Consider the following 22,761-nt stretch of genomic DNA (forward strand, 5'->3'; position numbering starts at 1 on the left):
ACCTAAAATATATATATATATATATATATATATATATATATAGTGTGTGTGTGTGTGTGTAATATATATCTATATATACACACACACACACACACACACACACAGTAGTTATGTTATTTTTCACATAAGATTGATCTTATCACGATGATCTCATCAATGATGCTAAACGTCGCAAGCTGCAGACAGCGGGGGTGAGAGACGAGCGTCTCTGTGTTAAGAGTTCGCATCACCCGGCAGAACTTTATATCTCACCCTGTCTCGACTCCCGCTCAGATTGTGTATCTTCCGCGACTGGTTGAAGCGGCTCTGACCGCACCGAGAATGACAGTTTTGGAGTTTGTGTTTATTTACCTGGCAAGCTCCCGTATTATATGAACTTGAATTAAGGATCAAATAAAGTTATATCGCCAAGCTGTGATCTGTGTTTCTATCAGACATTCGAGCTGCAGACAATGGGGGTGAGAGACGAGCGTCTCCGTGTTAGAGTGCGCATCACCCGGCAGAACTTTATATCTCTCCCGGTCTCGACTCCCGCTCAGATTGTGTCTGTTCTGCAACTGGTTGAATCTCTGATCGCAACTAGAATGACAGTTTTGGATTTTGTGTTTATTTACATGGCACGCTCCCGTGTTATATGAACTATAATTAAGGATGAAATAAAGATATTATATATATATATATATATATATATATATATATATATATATATTTTGCCATCATATAATCGCACAGGCTGACATCGCGATTTGATTGCTATATGATTTATCGTGCAGCACTAATATATATATATATATATATATATATATATATATATATATATATATATATATATATATATATATATATATATATATAGTTTTTTGTCTTATTGTGTTTTCATACAATTTTTACTCTTATTCTATTTCCATAAATGTATTTCTTTTTTATTATTATCTGTCTTGTTGCTGTATTGTATTGTATTGCTGTGCAATGGAAGCTCCTGTCACCAAGACAAATTCCTTGTATGTGTAAGCATACCTGGCAATAAAGCTGATTTTGATCATTATTAAGGGAATGAGTGAATGATTGAGTGATTTCGTAAAGAGTAATTATCTGCCCAATCACATTTAAAGGAATATTCCCGTGTTCAATACAAGTTAAGTTCAAATGACAGCATTTGTGGCATAATGTTGATTTTCCACAAAGATTTATTTCGACTCATCCCTCATTTTCTTTAAAAAAGCAAAAATCTGGGTTCCAGTGAGACGTTTACAATGGAATTTGTATGTTTACAATGGAATTTTTGAAAGTTGTTTCAAAAGTATAGCCACAAAATGTAAACCATATGTGTGTTAACATGATTTTAGTGTGAACAAATCACTAATTAACTTTTCTGTGTAACGTTATCGCAAATTTAACAGCTTTGTTGCCATGGGAATGTAATGCCAACAAACCCTCAAATGACTGTAAAAATGTTGATTTAAATAAACTTTACAGCTCAAATAATACATGCATTTTAACAAAATAATGAATGCTAGTGCTTCTATAAAATGTATAAGCTTCACATTTCTACATTTAAACCCTCCAAAATCGCTTCCATTGTAAGTGCATCACTGTAACCTCGATTTCTGCTTTTCTTACAGAAAAGAATAAGTAGAAATTAATTTTAGTGGTAATCAACATTATGTAACATGCTTTCTATTGACTTAACTTGTATTGAACAAGGAATATTCCTTTAATTAGGCGGAGTGCTGTTCGTGGTTAAACAATTTGAGGGATACATAAAATAATATTATGGAGATAAAAAAGCAATATAAACATAATATATTGTAACTCGGGAATAAAGCAACATCAATTGACTTAAAATGGTCAAATGGATTAAAACAGTTATGAAAAAGGATAAAGATTGTGGAGCCCAGCGGCTTGAACTTACTTAATTTCAAGTGCACTTTTTTGTTTTAATTTTGCAAGACACATTGGGTATTATACAGTAATGGTAACTGATTTTTGAATTCTATAATCAATGCATTGAAACATTTTAAAACCCCTTATGATAATACAAATCACAAAAATGGATGGTACAGAACAGGAAAGTAGAGAAAGAACCTAAAAAAGGGACCCTTTGAGGACTAAATAATTTTGCCATTATGGTCCAGGGCAGAGATGATTTCTCTTCCCTTCTTTAATTTGACAGGCTAATACTGCAGGCGTTACCCTCTCTGGACCTACTCTATGTAATTTCATACCAATAAACGTAACAACATCCTAAATCATTTCCTAACAGGTACCTACAAACAAACGAGTGGAAATGGTATTGGTAATAGTGTTTGATCACACTGAGAACATATTTGTGCCAGTGTTACACTGGTGAAGCTAGACTTTTTAAAACCTGTAAAGTTTTGCTGAGACAGCACTCTCCACTTTGAGATAGCCAACCATTAGTGTGAAAAAACATTAATCCCTGAAAGTTGCAAGTTCCTATTTGGATCATTACAGGAGCTCTTATGCAATCTTTGAGCAAGCATTTCTCTCTCTCACTCTCACAAACACACACGTCTTACCTTGTCCCTCAGGTGTTTCTCCAAGTGGATTGACTTCGACTTGAGTGGCGTCGACTTTTAGAAACAGATCATAGAGTCGCTTAATCTGATCAGCAGCCTGTCACAGACCCACAGAGAGCACTAATTACCCAAGCTGCACACATTCCACAGAGCTCAGAAAGCTAACATAAGCCATTCAAACTACCTTGAAACCTCTACACACTTCAAAACACACATACACCTTCATAATCTGGGTCATATACACAAAGCAGTAATACGGTCATATCCTTGACTGAAAACCCACTGTGCTGAGGGGAGTGTACTCTTGACATTTTGTATATGTCAATGACCAAGGAAATTATAATTTCATATTGCACAATACTACTTTCATTATTGCACAATATAACATTAATGCTATTTTAATTAAAGAACTCTTAACTAGCTGTCTGATAATTATATTTCATAATACATTCATATTTAGAACTTTCTTAACACTAATAGATTTCATAATACTTTTGGATTTTGTACTTTACAAATAATTTCCTAGAAGACTTTGAAAAACTCTTGTATTTTGTACATTTATTATAATTTTGCAGATTAATTTGTAATGCTTTTATATGTTGTACTTTTGAAATATTTTACGTTTAGAACTTTCATATTGGTTTTGCAGAAGATTTATCAATGCTGTTGCATTTTGTGTTACTTTCCTAATGCTTTTTTTATGAGAGTTTGTAATACCTTCATATTTGGTAATAATAATTATTGCATACTTCTGTAGAACATTTTGTAATGCTAACATTGTTTTTACATCATACTGTAATATTTTCATAGAAGACATTACAATATTGTTGTATTGTACATTTGTGGATGATTTTGTAATAATTCTGTACTTGTGTAAAATATTTTTCATTTGAAACACTTTTGTATTACTTCTATATTACAATTTAATAGAAACATCTGCAATACTTATGCATTTTGTAATACTTTCTTAATATTTTTGAAGATTTCATAATACTTATTTTGTACTCCCGTAACAATAAATCTGGCAATAAAATATTAATTAATTTGTTTCTTATACTACATTTTCAGATAATGTCAAAATTATCTGAAAATGATAATTACATTACATTACATTGATAATTACAATCATTACATGATTATTACAACAGTCAAAAGTAAACTTTAATAATAAAAAGTATGGTTTCATAAGAAAAAAAAATAAAGATTTAAAAATTGAATTGATTAAATTTAAATTTAATTTAAATATTTAAAAATCAAAAAGCATACATTTAAGGACAGGCCAAAAATATATAAATACAGCTTTATATTAATTTTATTGTTAGAGACTAGACAGGGGTCCGTAGACCCCTAGGGGGCCTCGAGGGAGTGCAGGGGGTCAGCAAAAATGTGTGTAACAAATGTAAACTCAAAAAATAACTAAAGTTATATAATTCTACTCCCTGCCACAGTTTTTAACAGTAAGGTATACAAATGAATTTATATATATTTTCATATATTAAGAAACAAAAACACTGTGTTCATCTCTCCTTCCTTGTAACATACATACTTTCATGGGGGTCCCTCACAAGGCGATCATAGCTGATCAAAGCTGAGGTTTGAGGAGAGGCAAAGACAGGTAAGATAACTGACTCCTTATTGCTCTACACAGAGCTATTTCAAGCATGTCATCATAACAAATTCAACTTTCAAAGAGTTTAAGAGTTAAAATGACATCTCCCTCTTCCCCCAGCCAATGGAAGCTTTTTTGATAATGAGAGCAGGCTGACAGAAAACATTGTGGTGCGGCTTTCATCAGCATGCACAGGCGAACGCCAGCTCTTTGTCAACTCTGTCATCCAGCTTTACTTCAAAGTGGTGAGGCCAAGTTAACGGTATACTGTACACCAAAGTGTTCTAATTAGCGTTGATTCAAATAGATGCTTGTGAAAGATGTGCATTAAAGGGATGATTTTATGAGAAAAACAGACAAGCCAGTCATTTAGTAATAATTTCCATAACCCTAAGCAACTCAAAATCAATGCCCTTTCTGAGAAAATAAGCACTTGTTCACACACATATACACAATGTTGAAAGGTTACATACATTTACGCTTGAATTAAGATGATGTATTCTTTTCCACCTTTTAACTTTCTAAGTCAATACAGATGTCTTGCAGTGCTTAGTGTGATGAAGCAAATGCAATATCATAATTGACAATGCTATGCAGAAGCATACTTTAGAACAGTCATTCTTAACTAGTAGGATCTGTTTTGAAAGCTGGGAAAAACTATGCTAATGCAAAAAATTTTATGAAATTAAGCAAATAATTATGCATATAGTTACGATGGCAGAATAAATGCTTTTAAAAATGAAGAGAATAACTTTGTATTCGTAGCAGTCCATTCAATCAAACTTTACAATATTGTGTTGCACCTGTCACTTGGTATTATTGCTAAAATTACAATATTTGGCAAACTATAGGTTTGTACAAAGGCTGGTAAATTACACTTCTGCCATTCTTTATGCATTTACAAAATTGTCACTTTTCCTATTAAGACAATGTCATGTTAATAAGTTAGCACATTGTTTGGCCTATGCGGTTCATGGCCATTTTAATACATTTTAATGTTTGTTTTAAAACCATTTTTCTTTACTTTTGTGCGATAAACAATTTTGGTACTTTGTTGGCCAATTGAGTTGTACAATTGGTGTCCAATTTAAATCTGGGTCCCAAGATAAAACTTGTTGAGAATGACAAAAAACAGAAATCTGAAATGAAGCAGTTACTAAATCTACTGCGCTAGAGGAACTCACAGAATCTGATCAAGACTGCAAGATAAATGCCATTAAATCTTAGGATGATTTAAAACTGGGCTTATAGTTTATGGCGATGGTAGTTGCAGCATATCTGACATCCATTTATAGGTGGCAGTTCATGAGAGTGATCCAACAACACAATTGTTGATGGCTGGTGGTGTCTGCTCAGACCTAAAGCGTAGCAGAAATGTTTAATGGCAGTTTTGGCAGAGATATCAAGTCCATTATACTTTCGCTCTTTTTTTTTTTTTTTTCCATGAGAGAGATGGAAACACGGGGATAGGAAAAGTGAGGTGAGGTGAGGGGGGCTGTGATTCTATTAACAACACTGACTCTAATGGCAGCATGTCTTTGGAAATATTTCAGTCCTACCACATTACCTGTCTCTCCAAAGGTCCTTTGAATCCCAAATTAGCTGCCATACGTAGCACCTGGTCATCTCGAACACCCTCAAATATATCTATGACTTCCTGTGATAAGAAATTGAAGAGTGAAGGCGAGAGAGGAAACCACACATAAGCTACAATTTGAAACAAACCTGATGTTCATTTTAAATCAAGAGAGCTGCAATTAAGTGCTGGCATGCAGCCAACCTCAAAAGAGCTGGAGAACAATGGCTTCCAAATTATGAGGCCATCTCTAACAGATCACTCATACACACAAACATGCACAAGAGAGATAATGCAAAAAAACAGACAACACAATGAACTACAAGGAGATATAGCAATTACATTTGTTGAAGTAATTGTTTGAAATTAATGTCAATTCTGTCATCTTTACAGACCCATATGGCAAAGTTTTGCATACAATGGAAGCAACTTGTGACCAGGGGCTGTCAAGCTTAAAACCTTGAGCGATAAACATATGTCTATAAAAACATATATACAGTTGCAATAAAACATTTTCAACCCCCCTGACCAGCAATACATTCTGGTGATACGAATTAAAACACATCAACTAAAACCTCAATAAACAATCAAAGTTTTCAATACACATTAAATTCGATTTTCAATGGGATTTTAATCGTTCAAAAAAATTTGACATCGATATTTGACTTCGATACCGGTTCCTAAACGATACTTTATTCGATACCAACTTTATGAAATCCGTTTTAACAATATTACAACCATTACCTCAAAAAAACTTTGCTTTTTCAGTTTGTTGACTTTTTTTACAGACTCAAAGACTCATCTCCTGAGCCTTCTGGTCTCCTAATTTCAGGGTCGGCAGAGGCAGAGGCTATAACATTAATGTAAAGAGGAAAAAAAAAAACAAGAAAGCTAAACTGTTAATTCAGCCAACCCTAAGGATAAGTACGGTTTAACAAGATAACTAGTTTAATGTGACTTAAACTTGATCAGTTACTGTCAACCTTAAAGCTTAGATACAATAAAGCACACAATAAATACAATAAAGCACATTCATCAGTAGTTTTGGAGGAGGACTCGTGGTGGGCATGTTCAAGGAAGCTCTGTGGCAGGAGGACGCTGAGAGGATGACTGCACCGGCTCGGTCTTCTTGCAGTCCACTTATAGATTTGGGTACATATAGCATGCTACATGCTCATCACTGACGTTGACGAGATTAACCCCTTAGGTATCGATATTTGGTACCGAACGCCAAGAAATTTTTTAATAATCGATTGTTTAGAGGAAATTCGGTCAGTGCCTGAAATGTATCGAACTCGATACCCAGCCCTAGATTTTAATGGACTGAAAGGGCCATTCAAGGATTGTTGGTGCCAGATGGGCTGGTTTGAGTATTTCTGTAACTGCTGATCTTCTGGCATTTTTACACACAAAAGTCTTTAAAATGTAGTCACTATATTTATATGTATGTATGTATGTATGTATGTATATTAGGGCTGTCATTCGATTAACATTTTTAATCGAATTAATTACATGGCGTCCCGATTAATTAATCGAGATTAATCGCATATACAAATATTTGCTGAGAAAGCCCATCATATAATAAGAACTCAATATACTGTATAATGAGTATACATATTTACATCAATATATAATTATACATAGTTATCTTTAAATATTTAAAACCTATATTATTATATTCGTTATTATTTTCCGTGGGCATGGGATTAATTGCGTAAATTGTTTTTTACGCGTTATTTTTTGTAAAATTAATTGCACTGAATTAACGTGTTAAATCGACAGCCCTAATATATATATATATATATATATATATATATTTGTGTGTTCTGATTGCATTCTATAGCTTTGGATTGAGGATCACATCAAAGTTTCATTAGATCGTTAGGTAATTTGCTAAAAATATTGCACACCGCCATACATCTTATTCCATGAGAAGACATTATTGATGATGTATACCATCTAGTTCTCAGGAGGTGAAAATTTTCAGCCAATTACAACTACATTTTAATGTGTTCCTCACACAAAGCTATTGTAAGACTTTAGAAAACTGCAATGTTAAGATGCTGTTTTGGGCTTGATGAAGTTTGACAATATTCAACCCCATTCACTCTCATTGTATTGAAAAATATTCTTCGAAATATGTTCTTTTGGGTTCCATGGAAGAAAAAGTCACACAGTTTAAACTTTTTTGAGGGTGCGAGTGCATTACGCATAAGGCTCTGTTTTATAATTAGAGTGATAATTCTAAGCCCAATTTCCGTGCCATAGCAAAGTGCAAGTGGCCGTGGGTTGGAGTGTTTGCACTATCTGTGGGTGTATGTGCGCCAACTGTGGGTGTATTATATGTTAAAGGAATAGTTTGCCCAGAAATGAAAATTCTCTCATTATTTACTCACCCTCACGATATCCCAGGTGTGTATGACTTTCTTTCTCCACCAGGACATATTTGAAGAAAAATTGAAAAATACAGTGAGGAAAATAAGTATTTGAACACCCTGCTATTTTGCAAGTTCTCCCACTTAGAAATCATGGAGGGGTCTGAAATTGTCATCGTAGGTGCATGTCCACTGTGAGAGAGATAATCTAAAAAAAAATCCAGAAATCACAATGTATGATTTTTTAACTATTTATTTGTATGATACAGCTGCAAATAAGTATTTGAACACCTGAGAAAATCAATGTTAATATTTGGTACAGTAGCCTTTGTTTGCAATTAAACGTTTCCTGTAGTTTTTCACCAGGTTTGCACACACTGCAGGAGGGATTTTGGCCCACTCCTCCACACAGATCTTCTCTAGATCAGTCAGGTTTCTGGGCTGTTGCTGAGAAACACGGATTTTGAGCTCCTTCCAAAGATTCTCTATTGGGTTTAGGTCTGGAGACTGGCTAGGCCACGTCAGAACCTTGATATGCTTCTTACAGAGCCACTCCTTGGTTATCCTGGCTGTGTGCTTCGGGTCATTGTCATGTTGGAAGCCCCAGCCTCGACCCATCTTCAATGCTCTAACTGAGGGAAGGAGGTTGTTCCCCAAAATCTCGCAATACATGGCCCCGGTCATCCTCTTCTTAATACAGTGCAGTCGCCCTGTCCCATGTGCAGAAAAACACCCCCAAAGCATGATGCTACCACCCCCATGCTTCACAGTAGGGATGGTGTTCTTGGGATGGTACTCATCATTCTTCTTCCTCCAAACACGGTTAGTGGAATTATGACCAAAAGGTCTCATCTGACCAAATGACTTTCTCCCATGACTCCTCTGGATCATCCAAATGGTCATTGGCAAACTTAAGACGGGCCTTGACATGTGCTGGTTTAAGCAGGGGAACCTTCCGTGCCATGCATGATTTCAAACCGTGACGTCTTAGTGTATTACCAACAGTAACCTTGGAAACGGTGGTCCCAGCTCTTTTCAGGTCATTGACCAGCTCCTCCCGTGTAGTTCTGGGCTGATTTTTCACCTTTCTTAGGATCATTGAGACCCCACGAGGTGAGATCTTGCACGGAGCCCCAGTCCGAGGGAGATTGACAGTCATGTTTAGCTTCTTCCATTTTCTAATGATTGCTCCAACAGTGGACCTTTTTTAACCAAGCTGCTTGGCGATTTCCCCGTAGCCCTTTCCAGCCTTGTGGAGGTGTACAATTTTGTCTCTAGTGTCTTTGGACAGCTCTTTGGTCTTGGCCATGTTAGTAGTTGGATTCTTACTGATTGTATGGGGTGGACAGGTGTCTTTATGCAGCTAACGACCTCAAACAGGTGCATCTAATTTAGGATAATAAATGGAGTGGAGGTGGACATTTTAAAGGCAGACTAACAGGTCTTTGAGGGTCAGAATTCTAGCTGATAGACAGGTGTTCAAATACTTATTTGCAGCTCTATCATACAAATAAATAGTTAAAGAATCATACATTGTGATTTCTGGATTTTTTTTTTTAGATTATGTCTCTCACAGTGGACATGCACCTACGATGACAATTTCAGACCCCTCCATGATTTCTAAGTGGGAGAACTTGCAAAATAGCAGGGTGTTCAAATACTTATTTTCCTCACTGTATCTCTGCTCAGAAGGTCCATAAAATCCAAGTGCATGATGATGAGACATTTTAAAAATCACAGTCAGCACAGTCAGTCATCGATACTACTCCAGCAGATAAATTAATGTCTTCTAAAGTAAAACGATTGGTTTTGGTGTGAAAAAAATATTAATATTTAAGTATTGTAATTTCTAACTATAATCTATTGTTTGCGGTAAGTTTCACGAGTGGGTGGAGTTTACGTAGTCTCTCGTGTGACGTATTCACGTTGCCATGTTACAGACATAATCTCATGTTCTCCTCTCAGTTGAGACATACAGAATAAGCACACAACCGCACCATTGTGAGTAAAGATACAGATAAATACAGATCAAAATCAAAACCAACTAAAATTTGTGTACAGCGTTCCTCCTACTCAGTTGTAAACAGCGCTGCTCTTCCGTGTGTCTCATGTGCCTCAGTTCTCCCGTGTCTCGAGTGCCAATGTGATTAATTCACACATAATTCTAGCTGCTGACAGGAAGCGATGATTTAGTTAAAAAAAAAAAAATGTATATTGATCTTTTCTAACGAAATGCGATCGTGTCGTATGAATGACATTTATGCTGACTACCTATTCTTTTTGGAGCTTCAAACGTCGGATCACCATTCACTTGCATTTTAAGGACCCACTGAGCTAAGACATGTTCTATTTTTCTTCGAATGTATTCTGGTGAAGACAGAAAGTCATACACACCTGGGATATCATGAGGGTGAGTAAATGATGAGAGAAATTTCACTGACATAAGACATATGAGAAGCACATCTGTTTTCAGTGCAAAGTCTAAACTCAGTTACTGCAATTGCAGTTTGGAGATACGACCACCAAGAGGTTATAATGTTCATATCCAAACTCTGAAAATATAGTGGAACACCAAATGAAGTTATCTTATTGTCACAATGTTATCACTGTTGCAGCTGTATTATAAAACAAAAATGTATGAGATTTACACTGCAAAAGAGGTCAGTGGAAGAAGTTAATTTAAATTAAAGAGGGTTACATTTTTGGATTTGGTATGATTTTCTTTTTTGACCATTTTTATTATATATTAATTTTGTTTGAAATGCAATTTGAATTTAGCACAAAAGCCATTATTTCTATTATTCTAATGCATTGCATACAGTACATTTACACTAACAACTTCTTATAAATGTGCTATCATTGTTTATATCGCTGGTGCTTGAGGGAATGGACTATATAGGACAATAAAACAACCAGAGAAGAACCTCCAAATTCTGTAGCTTTTGACCCAGCCCATTAGCCCTTTGCGCTTGCAATTTCGCCAAACCTACTAGCACCTGGAGCATGCTAGCAAGAAAATACCAAAACATAATGGCCATGCCAATTGACTTTGCATGTATGACTTATGGCATAGCACAAGTTATGTGTCTATACTTATGTGCTTGGTGCAAGAACTCTTAAAATAAGGCCCGTCCTTTCACACAAAAGTATTGTTTTCTACACTTTACAATTCTTCTCATTCATTAAAAAAGAGATTGTGAAAGATAGTGTTTGTACTTTGAAGATGAGATCTGGTGTAGTGGCAGCCACTTCCTCTATGTCCACACCACCCTGAGGGCTGCCGACCATCACGGGTCCGTTACAGGAACGGTCCATCAGGATAGCAAAGTATGTTTCCCTGGAGATATCCAGAGCCTCAGCAACCATCACCTGCTCACCACAAACAAACCCACCAAGTAAGACAGAGGTCCATGTTGATGTGTTAAAAAATAAAGTACATCATGAACAGGCTCATGTTTTTGAAGCAGGTCACATGTTCAACTATGCCCTGCTGCTACTGCTAATACAACTGACAGCCGATATGAAGCTAGATGAGAGATATTAAGTGGGAAGGAAGGGAATCAGTGACAAGGAGGTGGAAAAAACCCCACTTTAAATGATTGAATTATAGGGAAGTGGAATGCTGAAAAGGGAAGTGACAGAAAAGAGGAAAGGGAGAGAAGAAAATTAAAGCAAGGGGAGAAAGTAAAAAAAAATTGTTTTTAAAGTTTTAGGTGCGTCTCACATCGTGTTTCACTGGTTTTTAGCTTCTCTAGTCAAAAATGCTGCATTTTTAGGATGCCATTTCAAGTTAAATGTAGTTTATAACTTAAATGTGGCTCAATACCCTTGCATTCTACTGCATCCAGCAGTTGGTTTGTTGTCTGTACAGCTGGAGCAGCGCTTACTGCCCCCTGCTGACTAGGACTCGCAAAAATTTATCCATTGGTAAGAAAAATTGCATTTCCGTTTACATAATTAATCTCAATAAATTAACACGTTAAATCAACAGCGTTGTGTTGGTCGCATATGTTTGAATCCAGCCTGCAACATGCTGCTCTATTTAAAAAAATAAAATAATTGCTAAGCTGCTAATTAAGGACTACAACTACCACAATGAGGCAAGTTTATGTGCTTGAAAAAAAATTGGTCAACCATTGAATTCCATATGAAGCAACTTTTCAGCAACAAAGCAACACAGTGGCTTCCAAATTCATATTTTACTTACAGTCGTGTGTTATTTTATGTAGTAAAATTATTCTTATTCTACTCAAAAACTGAAAATTGCTATTCTAAAATCTCACTGGAATTGCAAAAGGGAACCAACGGTGATTTAACCTTCAGGGTTAGCCAACAAATTGATGTCATAATTAAACAGCTCGTTATGGGCGCCAAAATAAATATGTGCTGATTACGAGTGCAATGTGCAACAGTACCGACAGAAGGCTGAACAAGAGGAGTACACTATTCCTTTTTTTTTTTTATAAACACACTGTTTCTGTTTTTTTTCTCAATAAACTGATCCTAAATTCTGAATTCATGAGGAAAACCTCTTATATATTAACGCATCCATGTGAGAAGGAAACTGGAGTATTGAATAGCAAATGTGACGCTCTTTCAAATGCAGTGTGAGAAAGATTGTGGGGGGCATGCCACACGCTCGAACTGGCATTTCCAATGGTTGCATCCCAGCCCTGATTCTCTTTACCACCTTCCTGGTGAATCTGTCCCACTCTTCCAGAAACTTTCTCCCCTGTGGCTCTTTCTCAGGAAGGAAATAAACAGATGTTATGATTATGTTTTGCACAAAGTTTTGAGCGGAGGTAGATGGGAATGAAAGCGGGCAATAATGTGGAGCTGTAAGCCGTATTTTAAAACGAGAGGGAGAGGAGAATAAACACTTGCAAAGTGCAGGAAACCGTCATTACCTCCAGAACGAATGAAACCGTTAAACAGACAGTTTGTGTGTAGGAGTATGCCAGTCTGTGTGGGTGTCAGACACACAGAAACAGAGAAATAAGGAGGGAAATTATATTTCAGCTTGTTAGTGACACATGGAAATGGCTGTTTACCAACATTCCCTGCACACACGTCTGACTCGTACGGTTGAATCATTTCAGTGAACCATGACACCTAACTCAGCTAATAGAAAAAAATAAAATTTCTTTAAAAAAGACCAAGAGGAAAGAAAACTAGTGCATTTTGAATTCTCTCCTGCAACCAGGAAGAAAAAGAAAGTGGAGAGAGTAAGAGCAAATTTCATTTCCGTGTGCAAGAGTAATCATTTATTCAGAGGAACAACGTTAGCTGAAATTACGAGTTACACAAGGTAAAAAAAGAATAAAAAGAAAATATGCTCTCCTGCATACCGCATTTACTTTCACTCCTTCCTTAGGGGTCTGTTTGGTGGTCAGATTGAAGCCGAGCATCTTACCGGCCAGCTCTCCAATAACAGCAGGGCTGAAATATAGAGACACATCAATAACAGAGCAAGACAATCATTGTAGACACTTTTAAAAACTGCAGAATTATAATAATAATAATAATAATAATAACAATAATAACTCACTGGACACTGAAGAAATGAAGTAGGCTGCTAGAACTTTATAACATTTTTAAAATGGAGGAAAACTCAAGAATATAGTTTGGTCCAAATGTCAGATTTTAAAATTTTTTTTCTTGACAAATTTTCAGGATTTTGAAACATCAAACAAACATAGTTTATAACATAGTTCAAAGTTATAGAACATTTTAAGATTCTGCATTATTTCTAGGTCACTAAGAAAGTGTGTTAAAAATATAATTTCCTTCCCTAAAACTTTAGCCTAAACCTAACAATGTGTCCTAAAAGTTAAACGAGAGGTGAAAAAAAACAGACATCCTTACCCTTAACCATCGTTTAAACCTAACCGATACTTTTTAAAAAGAAAATTCAACAAGAAAAGCATTTTTTTCTGTAGCAACCACATTATTTCATGTCACTTTGTGTCAATTTGGTTGTCATTTCACTTTCATTTTAGCATCCATGAATGGGCTCAAACGCAGACGCAGTCTTCTGAGTTCAAAGTCCAACAGTATATTAAGTGAGTTCCCACTGAAGCGAATCACACTGGAATAAGTGAGTAAATGTAGGTGGGTCTGTAATACAAGCTTTAAAATGTATTGGTTTTCAAATAATGCATTAGAGTAAGTGTTTTGATATCACAACATCGCAGCGTGAGATAAATAGTGCGAAAAATACGTGTTTATAAAGTCATAATCAGCCGTTGTTGTTGTGATTTGTGGAAAGTGAATAAAGGCACATACGTTTTAGCACCTCTAGTGTTACTTTCACCAGGACATAAAAGTCAGTTTGCAAAAATGTAGCTATAGTAACGGTTCATTCTATGAGACTAGGTTGTTCAATTTGCTAATTTGTCTACTTCTCGTCACCACAAACATTTTAAATATGTTTCAGTTGTCAGAGCCGTCACCTGGTGTTTAACACATGTGTACTGACACATTGAGCTATGGTGCGTATATTGAAATTGCATGTTCAAATCTGGCTCACGAATTTTCCCAATCCCATAATTTCCTGTTATCTCTCTTTTGTACTATAAATGAAAACGGCAAAAAGGACAAAAAAAGGTTTACTATTGGTATCAGAAATTGGTAGCACTTTGCAATAAGGTTAATTTTGTTAATATTAGTTAACGTGAACTAACAATGAACAATACTTTTACAGCATTAATGAAACTTAATTTTATGTTAATTTAATTCAACAAATACTAATACATTTTTTAAAATCAAAAGTTGCTTTAGTAAACATTAGTTAATGCACTATGAACTAACATGAACTAAAATTAAACAATAGTATTTTTTAAGTGACCATTAACAAAGATTAATAAATGCTGCAAGAAATATATTGTTAGTTTATGATACCTAAAGCATTAAAGATGCACTATATAACGTTGTGCTCTTTAGCGATATTTGTGGTTAAAATTTTGAATTGCAAGCGATTTGCAGAAGAACACATTGCATATAAAATCAATAAAAACCACTTGACTTGACTAGACCGGCTTGACTTGACTTTACATGAATCTCATGATTTGAGCTTACTGCCAGTGTGTGATCATGACTGGAAGATATTCAGAGCCAGAGTCATAACGTGCCATTTTCATGTTGCTTTTATTAAGTTAAACAATTAAACATTTAAAAATGAAATATTACTTGCTTTGGTGAAGATAAATAACACTCTCATTTGTATATTTTTACACATATTGCACTTTTCTGACAGTATACAAAAAGCACTTCAACAATGATAACAAACCACCACCAGTTACCAGAATATTTTAATATGATTATTCAAGAGTTTTATCTACTATTAATGTTTGTATTGTACTACATTTATCATTTTAAGAGTTGAAACTCGTGATGGATGATACAAGTTCAATGGAAGACTTCATTATTTTTACATTACGTACAGCCCAGTGTTAATCTCATCATTAAAATCACTGACGAAAATATGACAATAAAAATGATACTGCAAGATATTAACAGTGCAAGATATAAACAGAAAATAAACTTATTGAGAGCATGTATACAGAAGATATTAGATATGGAGTAATTTAATCCATTAATCCAGACAGTATGTTAAGGATTTATCCGCTTGAGCTGCGTGAGTTGAACGCGCTAACACAAGCAAAATGATCAGCTTTAAAACAGTGTAAATACCTCATTCAAACACATCCTATTTATAGACTAGATTCAGTGTATCCACAACATTTATGGAACAATTTACATCTACACAGAGAAACAACCCGCAAGTCAGAATACGCGTTGAGTAACTTGCATTGTGAATATGTGGTTTCCATAAGAAACACTACACAAAATGTATCCTCATGGAAAATGTATTTGTTATTAAGTCTGGTCTGTTACAGTTACAATTTTGCACATCATCAGGTAAAACATTATTTCGTTGACTAAAATTATGTAATTCTTTTCAGAGTAAAACTGTCAAAAGGCAAACTATGACTAAAACGAAAAACTAACACTGGTACAGCCTCAGTTGATAAAGTGAGTGAAACTGTAATAACACTGTAAACTAAAAACACTAAAAAAGGATAAAAAAAAAATGATGGGGATAAAATATATTTTATTAAACATGAAAATAATACTTTGAGTGGTGGTGGCGTAGTGGCTAAAGCACAGGGCTGTTAATCAGAAGGTTGTTGGTTCGAACCCCACAGCCACCACCATTGTGCCCTTGAGCAAGGCACTTAACTCCAGGTTGTTCCGGGGGGATTGTCCCTGTAATAATTGCACTGTAAGTCGCTTTGGATAAAAGCGACTTAAAAGCGTCTGCCAAATGCATAAATGTAAATGTAAATGTAAATACTTAATAATACTTAAAAATGCAATATAACAAGGGCAAGAAGTCAATTTCAGAAGTCGTACATTTAGTAGCATAACTTAACAGCACAACGTAGATACATCACAATCAGTAAACACACAGGAAACGTTCTTTTCATAAAAGCATTACAACCCTACCAGCCTACAAACTGAATCCAAGCATTATAGCAGGTAAACAACTTCGCCAAACGGATAACAGATAAACATCCATCCCGACTGCAGCGCTGCTCTCGTGGACTACGTGACTGACTGACCTGAAAAGTGTCCTCGGACAGAAAACGAGACAGCCGGTGCTTCTTTCCACTGTTTATGGACATGTTATGACGCAAAGAGGAACGACATAAGCCAACAATTTCATGCAAAATCCAACCTGACCGCTCAAAATACAAATAATTTGTATTGGCTTACTGTAGTAAAACGGGGTAAGGTAAGGACATTGTTTTGAACACTGATTGTTTACGTATGTACTTAAACAATAATGGCAATTTGTTCATTTTTAACGAAAAAATCTTACATAGTGCAGCTTTAAGTAATGTTAACAAATGGACCTAATTGTAAAGTGTTACCCAGAAATCTTGCCGAACTCTCGCCGAACTCTCAGGGACGTAAAAGTGCTGTGCTCATTTGCTAGATAAAACAGATCAGGCTGCGGTTCAGAATGTTTTCTCTAGATGATTCTCTTCATCCCGAATGCTAAAGTACACTACAGTGACAGTGATACACGACGTGGGCACTCGGTCATAAATCAGCGCCTACTTGAGGAAACCGCGTGGCTTTCTGCTAAAGTTTCTGCTCTGGCTGTCAGAGATTGCTATATTGCACACGTCTCAAGGGTTTTTTTACACAACATTTTTACAGTTTCTTTTACACTTATAATTTGTTCATTGCTACTGAAGCTACAAACAGCTGAGAAATCCATCATTCCATACTATAACTGAGTTTTGTGGGCACCGGTAAATGCTAAGGGCAGTGTGATATTTTGCTCTTATATTCTTGGTGAGAAATGCAGAGTGTCAAGCAATGGTCTGAGTTTTAAAAGGAATGAAAGATAGGAATTTAAGATCTATTTGTCCACAGAAAATGGATATATGCAGGCACTCACTCTCTTGTTAAATGCACCCCTCCTTTCAGGCCGCTGTCGAACACTCCTTTGCCTCTCCCTCCTGCTAAAATCTGAGCTTTCAGGACAATCTCCCTTGCATCTGAAATGAAAGAAAGGATGTATAGGGTTAGAGCCAAAAGATACAAAGAAAACATGAATTTGTAAGAGAGAAGACATGCCATAATTTGAGATATGTGAATATGTCATATGCAAATTATGAAATGCATGTGAACTATATAACAATAGTACTATATAACAAGTCACATATGACCAAATGCATGGCCTCCGTTTAATTGATCAAGAACTTGATGCATGAGCAGTGCATAAGTCAGATTGCAACAGACCAATCGCTGCTATTAAATGAATTCTGTATGTCTATCTTGTTTCTGTGCTCATTAAAAAAAAAATATATATATATATATATATATATATATATATATATATATATATATATATATATATATATATATATATATATATATATATATATATATATATAATAAATAATACATTTCTTTAGCATAAAATCTCTCCAATCGACCATAGTCTTGGTAGATATCATATTTTACTTGACATGAAAGAAGACAAGGCCATGAGGGATAGAGGTAAAATGTTTTTTTATGGGCTGATCTATGTTTATGTCCTAGACCACATCTAATTTTTCACAACTCATGTTGAATTGTTTGCTCGCTGGAATTTTTTTTGTTGTTAAAATGCTTTTTCAATATTTTTCAGCTGAATGATCAATATTAAGGTATTCCTCACAGCCTCATTTTGTCAAATTAAATATGATGTCTACTCTGACGAAGTTCCATAAGACAAAACTGAATGCAGTTTAACGTGGTACCCAGCTTTCCATGCTCCACAAAAAACGTTTTTAGCCAGTAACATTTGCCACCCACTACCGTGGAAACTAATTAATGTAATTCCTTTACTTCCAGCCAGTTTGCTTAATTTAAAACTTAATCTAGGAGGTACTGTCAACTCATACCACAGCAAAGAGCCTCAAAAGAATATTCAGATAAACAAGCAAATAAAAAGATATGAGTCTGGGAAGAGGAGTGTGTATTTTCAGCCGTAATTTGATTACAGATATTAATCTTATGACCAAAGGCATATTTTTTTTTATCACGTGTCTTCCATGACGATTGGCAATTTAGTCATAATTTCTTTCATCATGGAAAACTCACAGAGATGGAAGCTCACAGCTGAGGAAATAATAGCTTATCATGAGGCACTTTGCTGAAGCATTTGATCAATATTGTTGTATTAATCATTTTATCAAATCTGGTGAATCAGGGCCATACACTATAGAGTGACTTTTGTGTGACTACGAAGAAGCTCAGTGAAACATTACCTTGATTTTTAAAACTATACCAGGGTTTGTGATTTACATATTGAATTATGTAATATACAGAGGCCCCAAAAAGTATTTTTGGACACACTTTATACTTTAGCCACACTTAAACATGTATTCATGTCATTGCATTACAATACAAAATATAAAACCAAAAGGCATAACATTTTAAATGATAAAAAAAGGTTTTTGTTAGCTTCAAATAATACGAAAAAACTATATTCTATATTCTGTAAATATTCTGTATGGCCGTGTCTCGTTTGGAAGGATGCATCCTCCGGATGTCACGTCCTTTGAAGGCTACAGTATACAGAGTGTCCTCCTATAAACAAGCCTTGTTTAAATTAGATGGCCTTCGTAGGACAAACGGAAACGGAACACATCATGGTTGCTATGACAGCACGCCACACTTTAACAAGTGTGAGCGCTTTGAGTAAGAAGGGAACAAAGTCCCTTTAGAAGGGAATGTATGAGGTGTACTCGAAGTCTAATACTTTATTTTAATTATATATGAATATAATTATACATATTATACACTCTGCACTCATCTACTGAGGTACTTCAACTTGGGAATTAACATTACTTGCGTTTGAAAATCATATTTACGGGTAAATTGACGTAATTTTTTTTATACATTTCCACTGAAGCAAAGAATTGTGGGTTGTGAGTTCCCACAAAGGATACACCTCTTGCATCCTCCAAATTCCCGTCAAAGTAGGTCGCATTCGAAGGCTGCATTCGAAGTGTTCTACTCGCTTTTTATTAAACGAAACTGCCTCGATGATGTATGCCACCGACAAATGCAACCTCCTGAGGACGCAGACTTCCAAACAAGACACAGCCGATGTCAAACTTAGTGGATCATGTTCACAGTTAATGTGATGAACTACACCTGTTGTTACTCTGCTAGGGCACCTGTGTGAACTGAATTCATATGTCCATTAAAAATGTTTTGGGATCAGCTGGTTAAAAGTTATTCCAAAAATGGCTCAAAGGTTAGTTCTGAGAAAAGGTCCAGCATTACTTGTTTACAGATGCCACTTGGTTTAATAAGTAGCACTTTACAATAAGGTTTCATTTGTCAACATTAGTTATCATGAAATAACAATGAACAATACATTTGCAGCATTTATTAATCTTAGTTAATTAAACTAAGTTTTAACATATACTAATACATTTTTTTAAATCCAAAATTGCAACTTTTAACATCAGTTAATGCGCAATGAACTAAAAATGACGTATTTTTAGTAACTAACATTAACAAAAATAAATAAAAGCTGTAAAAATGTATTGTTCATTAGTTCATGATACCAAATGCATTTACTAATGTTAATGAATATACCCTCATTGTAAAGTGTTACAGTAAATGAAAATTGTGTGCAATTTTATATATATATATATATATATATATTTTATTTATTTTTCAATTTTTGCTTTTTAAATGTGGCTTTAGCATCCAAAAGTGTGTCCAAATACTCTTTGAGGTGACTATACTATTTATTTCAATTGTACAATAACTTTGAGCCACTTTATATTTGCATTCTTTCCAAAGATACATAAAAAAGGAAACTAAAGCTAACAGTAAAAAACATACCTAAATTAAGAAGAGAACCAAAAAGAGAGGAAAAATGCATTGCAGCATCATAAACTGAATCACAAAAGGTCAAAGGTAAGTCAAAGAAGTTGACAGAAACACATTCTGTTTGGTGTCATAATCGTTTATGGCCCGAGGATCAGAATGAGTTTTAAATCATGTCACATTTACACAGCACACATCCAGCCAAAGTCTCATCGCCTTATAGGCTGCCACAGGGACACTGAATTGGCACATGGTATAATGACTTCACAAATTCATTAATGTCTTCAAATGATCATAAAAGTCTGTCATGGTGGAGAATTAAAAATAAGTTCAAAGCAACTTGAAGAAACATGTCCTGCAGGCAACTGGGAAATAAAACAAAAAAGGAAGAGGAAAGAGAAATCTCTTCATTACAAGAGGAAGAGCAAGTTTATGAGGAGATTTATGTGCTGTAGAGCAAAAGAAGAACCTTTGAGATGAAAGGGGAGGAGCCAGGGTACAAAATTAAAACTTATCAAGCACCAAATGTGACTACAAATTGGGTTTGTTGAACATAAAAATTTAGCCACTTGCCCAGTAAATTTATAACCATCACTGCAATACAATGGAAGCTTTTAAGCTTAAAAAGAACAAAGTATCATATAAATAGTCCATGCATTATATTTCAATTCTTCATAAGGCATACAATACATTTTGGTGAGAAACAACCCAAATTCAGTCAGTTTTAAGTCAAGTAGAGTCAGTTTTAGTAAGTACTTAATGCAAGTTCTCACCTGAACACGGACCAATGTAAATGAGAGATGTTTATTCAATTTTCAACTTTTGTTCCGCAGAATATAGAGTCATATGGGACGCCATGAAGGTGATTGTACACATTTTTCTTTTTGGTTGCACTACACTTTAAAGAACATGATGACAGGAGAGTTTACACTTTATGTGCTGATAAAGACTCACTAATCACTACTTAGTCTCACACAAACAACAACTCTACGACTCCTGATATGAGCGCATGCATAATTTATCACTGCCACACAGAGCTGATAGCATTGATCATGTATGTGACTGAGAGGGATAAGAACGCAGAAGTCACCAAAACAGAGATAGGGAAGTCGTTGAAACACTTGCTCTAAACTAAGAAAGATATAACAAAACAACAGAAGAGAGGCAGATGAGGGAAAAGACTTAACACTCTCTTCCTGGAGAGTTTAGAATGTCAAAATAAAAGCATGAGGGTTTAAAAAGTGCACGATTTAAATGCATTACTTTTGTATTTAAAACTAAAAGTCAATAATACAAATATTAATAACAATTCATTATTATTATTATTGTCATTAGTATGTGTTTACAATTTATAACAATATTTTAACTGTGTGAATGAAAAGTGGACTGATGTCTAACAACTAAATTGAACAAAAAAGAGATCTGAATCCTTTAAAGTCCAGATATAAGTTGAAAAATTTGGGGGGGTAAAAAGAAAGAAAAAGTTCCATTGAATTGAACTGAATTACTGTTAATTTTGGTGCTACATTATCCAGTATACTAGTAAATAATAAAGTGTTTCTTAATAAGCGATATATATATATATATATATTTATACACACACTCGCCTAAAGGATTATTAGGCACACCATACTAATACAGTGTTTGACCCCCTTTCGCCTTCAGAACTGCCTTAATTCTACGTGGCATTGATTCAACAAGGTGCTGAAAGCATTCTTTAGAAATGTTGGCCCATATTGATAGGATAGCATCTTGCAGTTGATGGAGATTTGTGGGATGCACATCCAGGGCACAAAGCTCCTGCTCCACCACATCCCAAAGATGCTCTATTGGGTTGAGATCTGGTGACTGTGGGGGCCATTTTAGTACAGTGAACTCATTGTCATGTTCAAGAACCAATTTGAAATGATTCGAGCTTTGTGACATGGTGCATTATCCTGCTGGAAGTAGCCATCAGAGGATGGGTACATGGTGGCCATAAAGGGATGGACATGGTCAGAAACAATGCTCAGGTAGGCCGTGGCATTTAAACGATGCCCAATTGGCACTAAGGGGCCTAAAGTGTGCCAAGAAAACATCCCCCACACATTACACCACCACCACCAGCCTGCACAGTGGTAATAAGGCATGATGGATCCATGTTCTCATTCTGTTTATGCCAAATTCTGACTCTACCATCTGAATGTCTCAACAGAAATCGAGACTCATCAGACCAGGCAACATTTTTCCAGTCTTCAACTGTCCAATTTTGGT

General features: G+C 35.3%; 1 protein-coding gene across 2 annotated transcripts in view; it reads right to left on the reverse strand.

The window, feature by feature from the left end:
• Positions 1 to 22,761, reverse strand: part of LOC127633039 (succinate--CoA ligase [GDP-forming] subunit beta, mitochondrial-like) — a 161,020-nt gene that overhangs the window by 80,646 nt on the left and 57,613 nt on the right. For both annotated transcript variants that reach the window (XM_052111902.1, XM_052111903.1), the window contains exons 4-8: positions 17,573 to 17,672; positions 13,449 to 13,539; positions 11,317 to 11,469; positions 5,717 to 5,806; positions 2,541 to 2,637 (exon numbers count right to left, since the gene is read on the reverse strand). In XM_052111902.1, coding sequence (XP_051967862.1) covers positions 2,541 to 2,637; positions 5,717 to 5,806; positions 11,317 to 11,469; positions 13,449 to 13,539; positions 17,573 to 17,672 — 531 coding nt within the window. The remainder of the gene's footprint in view (positions 1 to 2,540; positions 2,638 to 5,716; positions 5,807 to 11,316; positions 11,470 to 13,448; positions 13,540 to 17,572; positions 17,673 to 22,761) is intronic.

The sequence above is a fragment of the Xyrauchen texanus genome, chromosome 39 (genome assembly GCF_025860055.1).
Source record: "Xyrauchen texanus isolate HMW12.3.18 chromosome 39, RBS_HiC_50CHRs, whole genome shotgun sequence".
Taxonomy (NCBI): Eukaryota; Metazoa; Chordata; class Actinopteri; order Cypriniformes; family Catostomidae; genus Xyrauchen; species Xyrauchen texanus.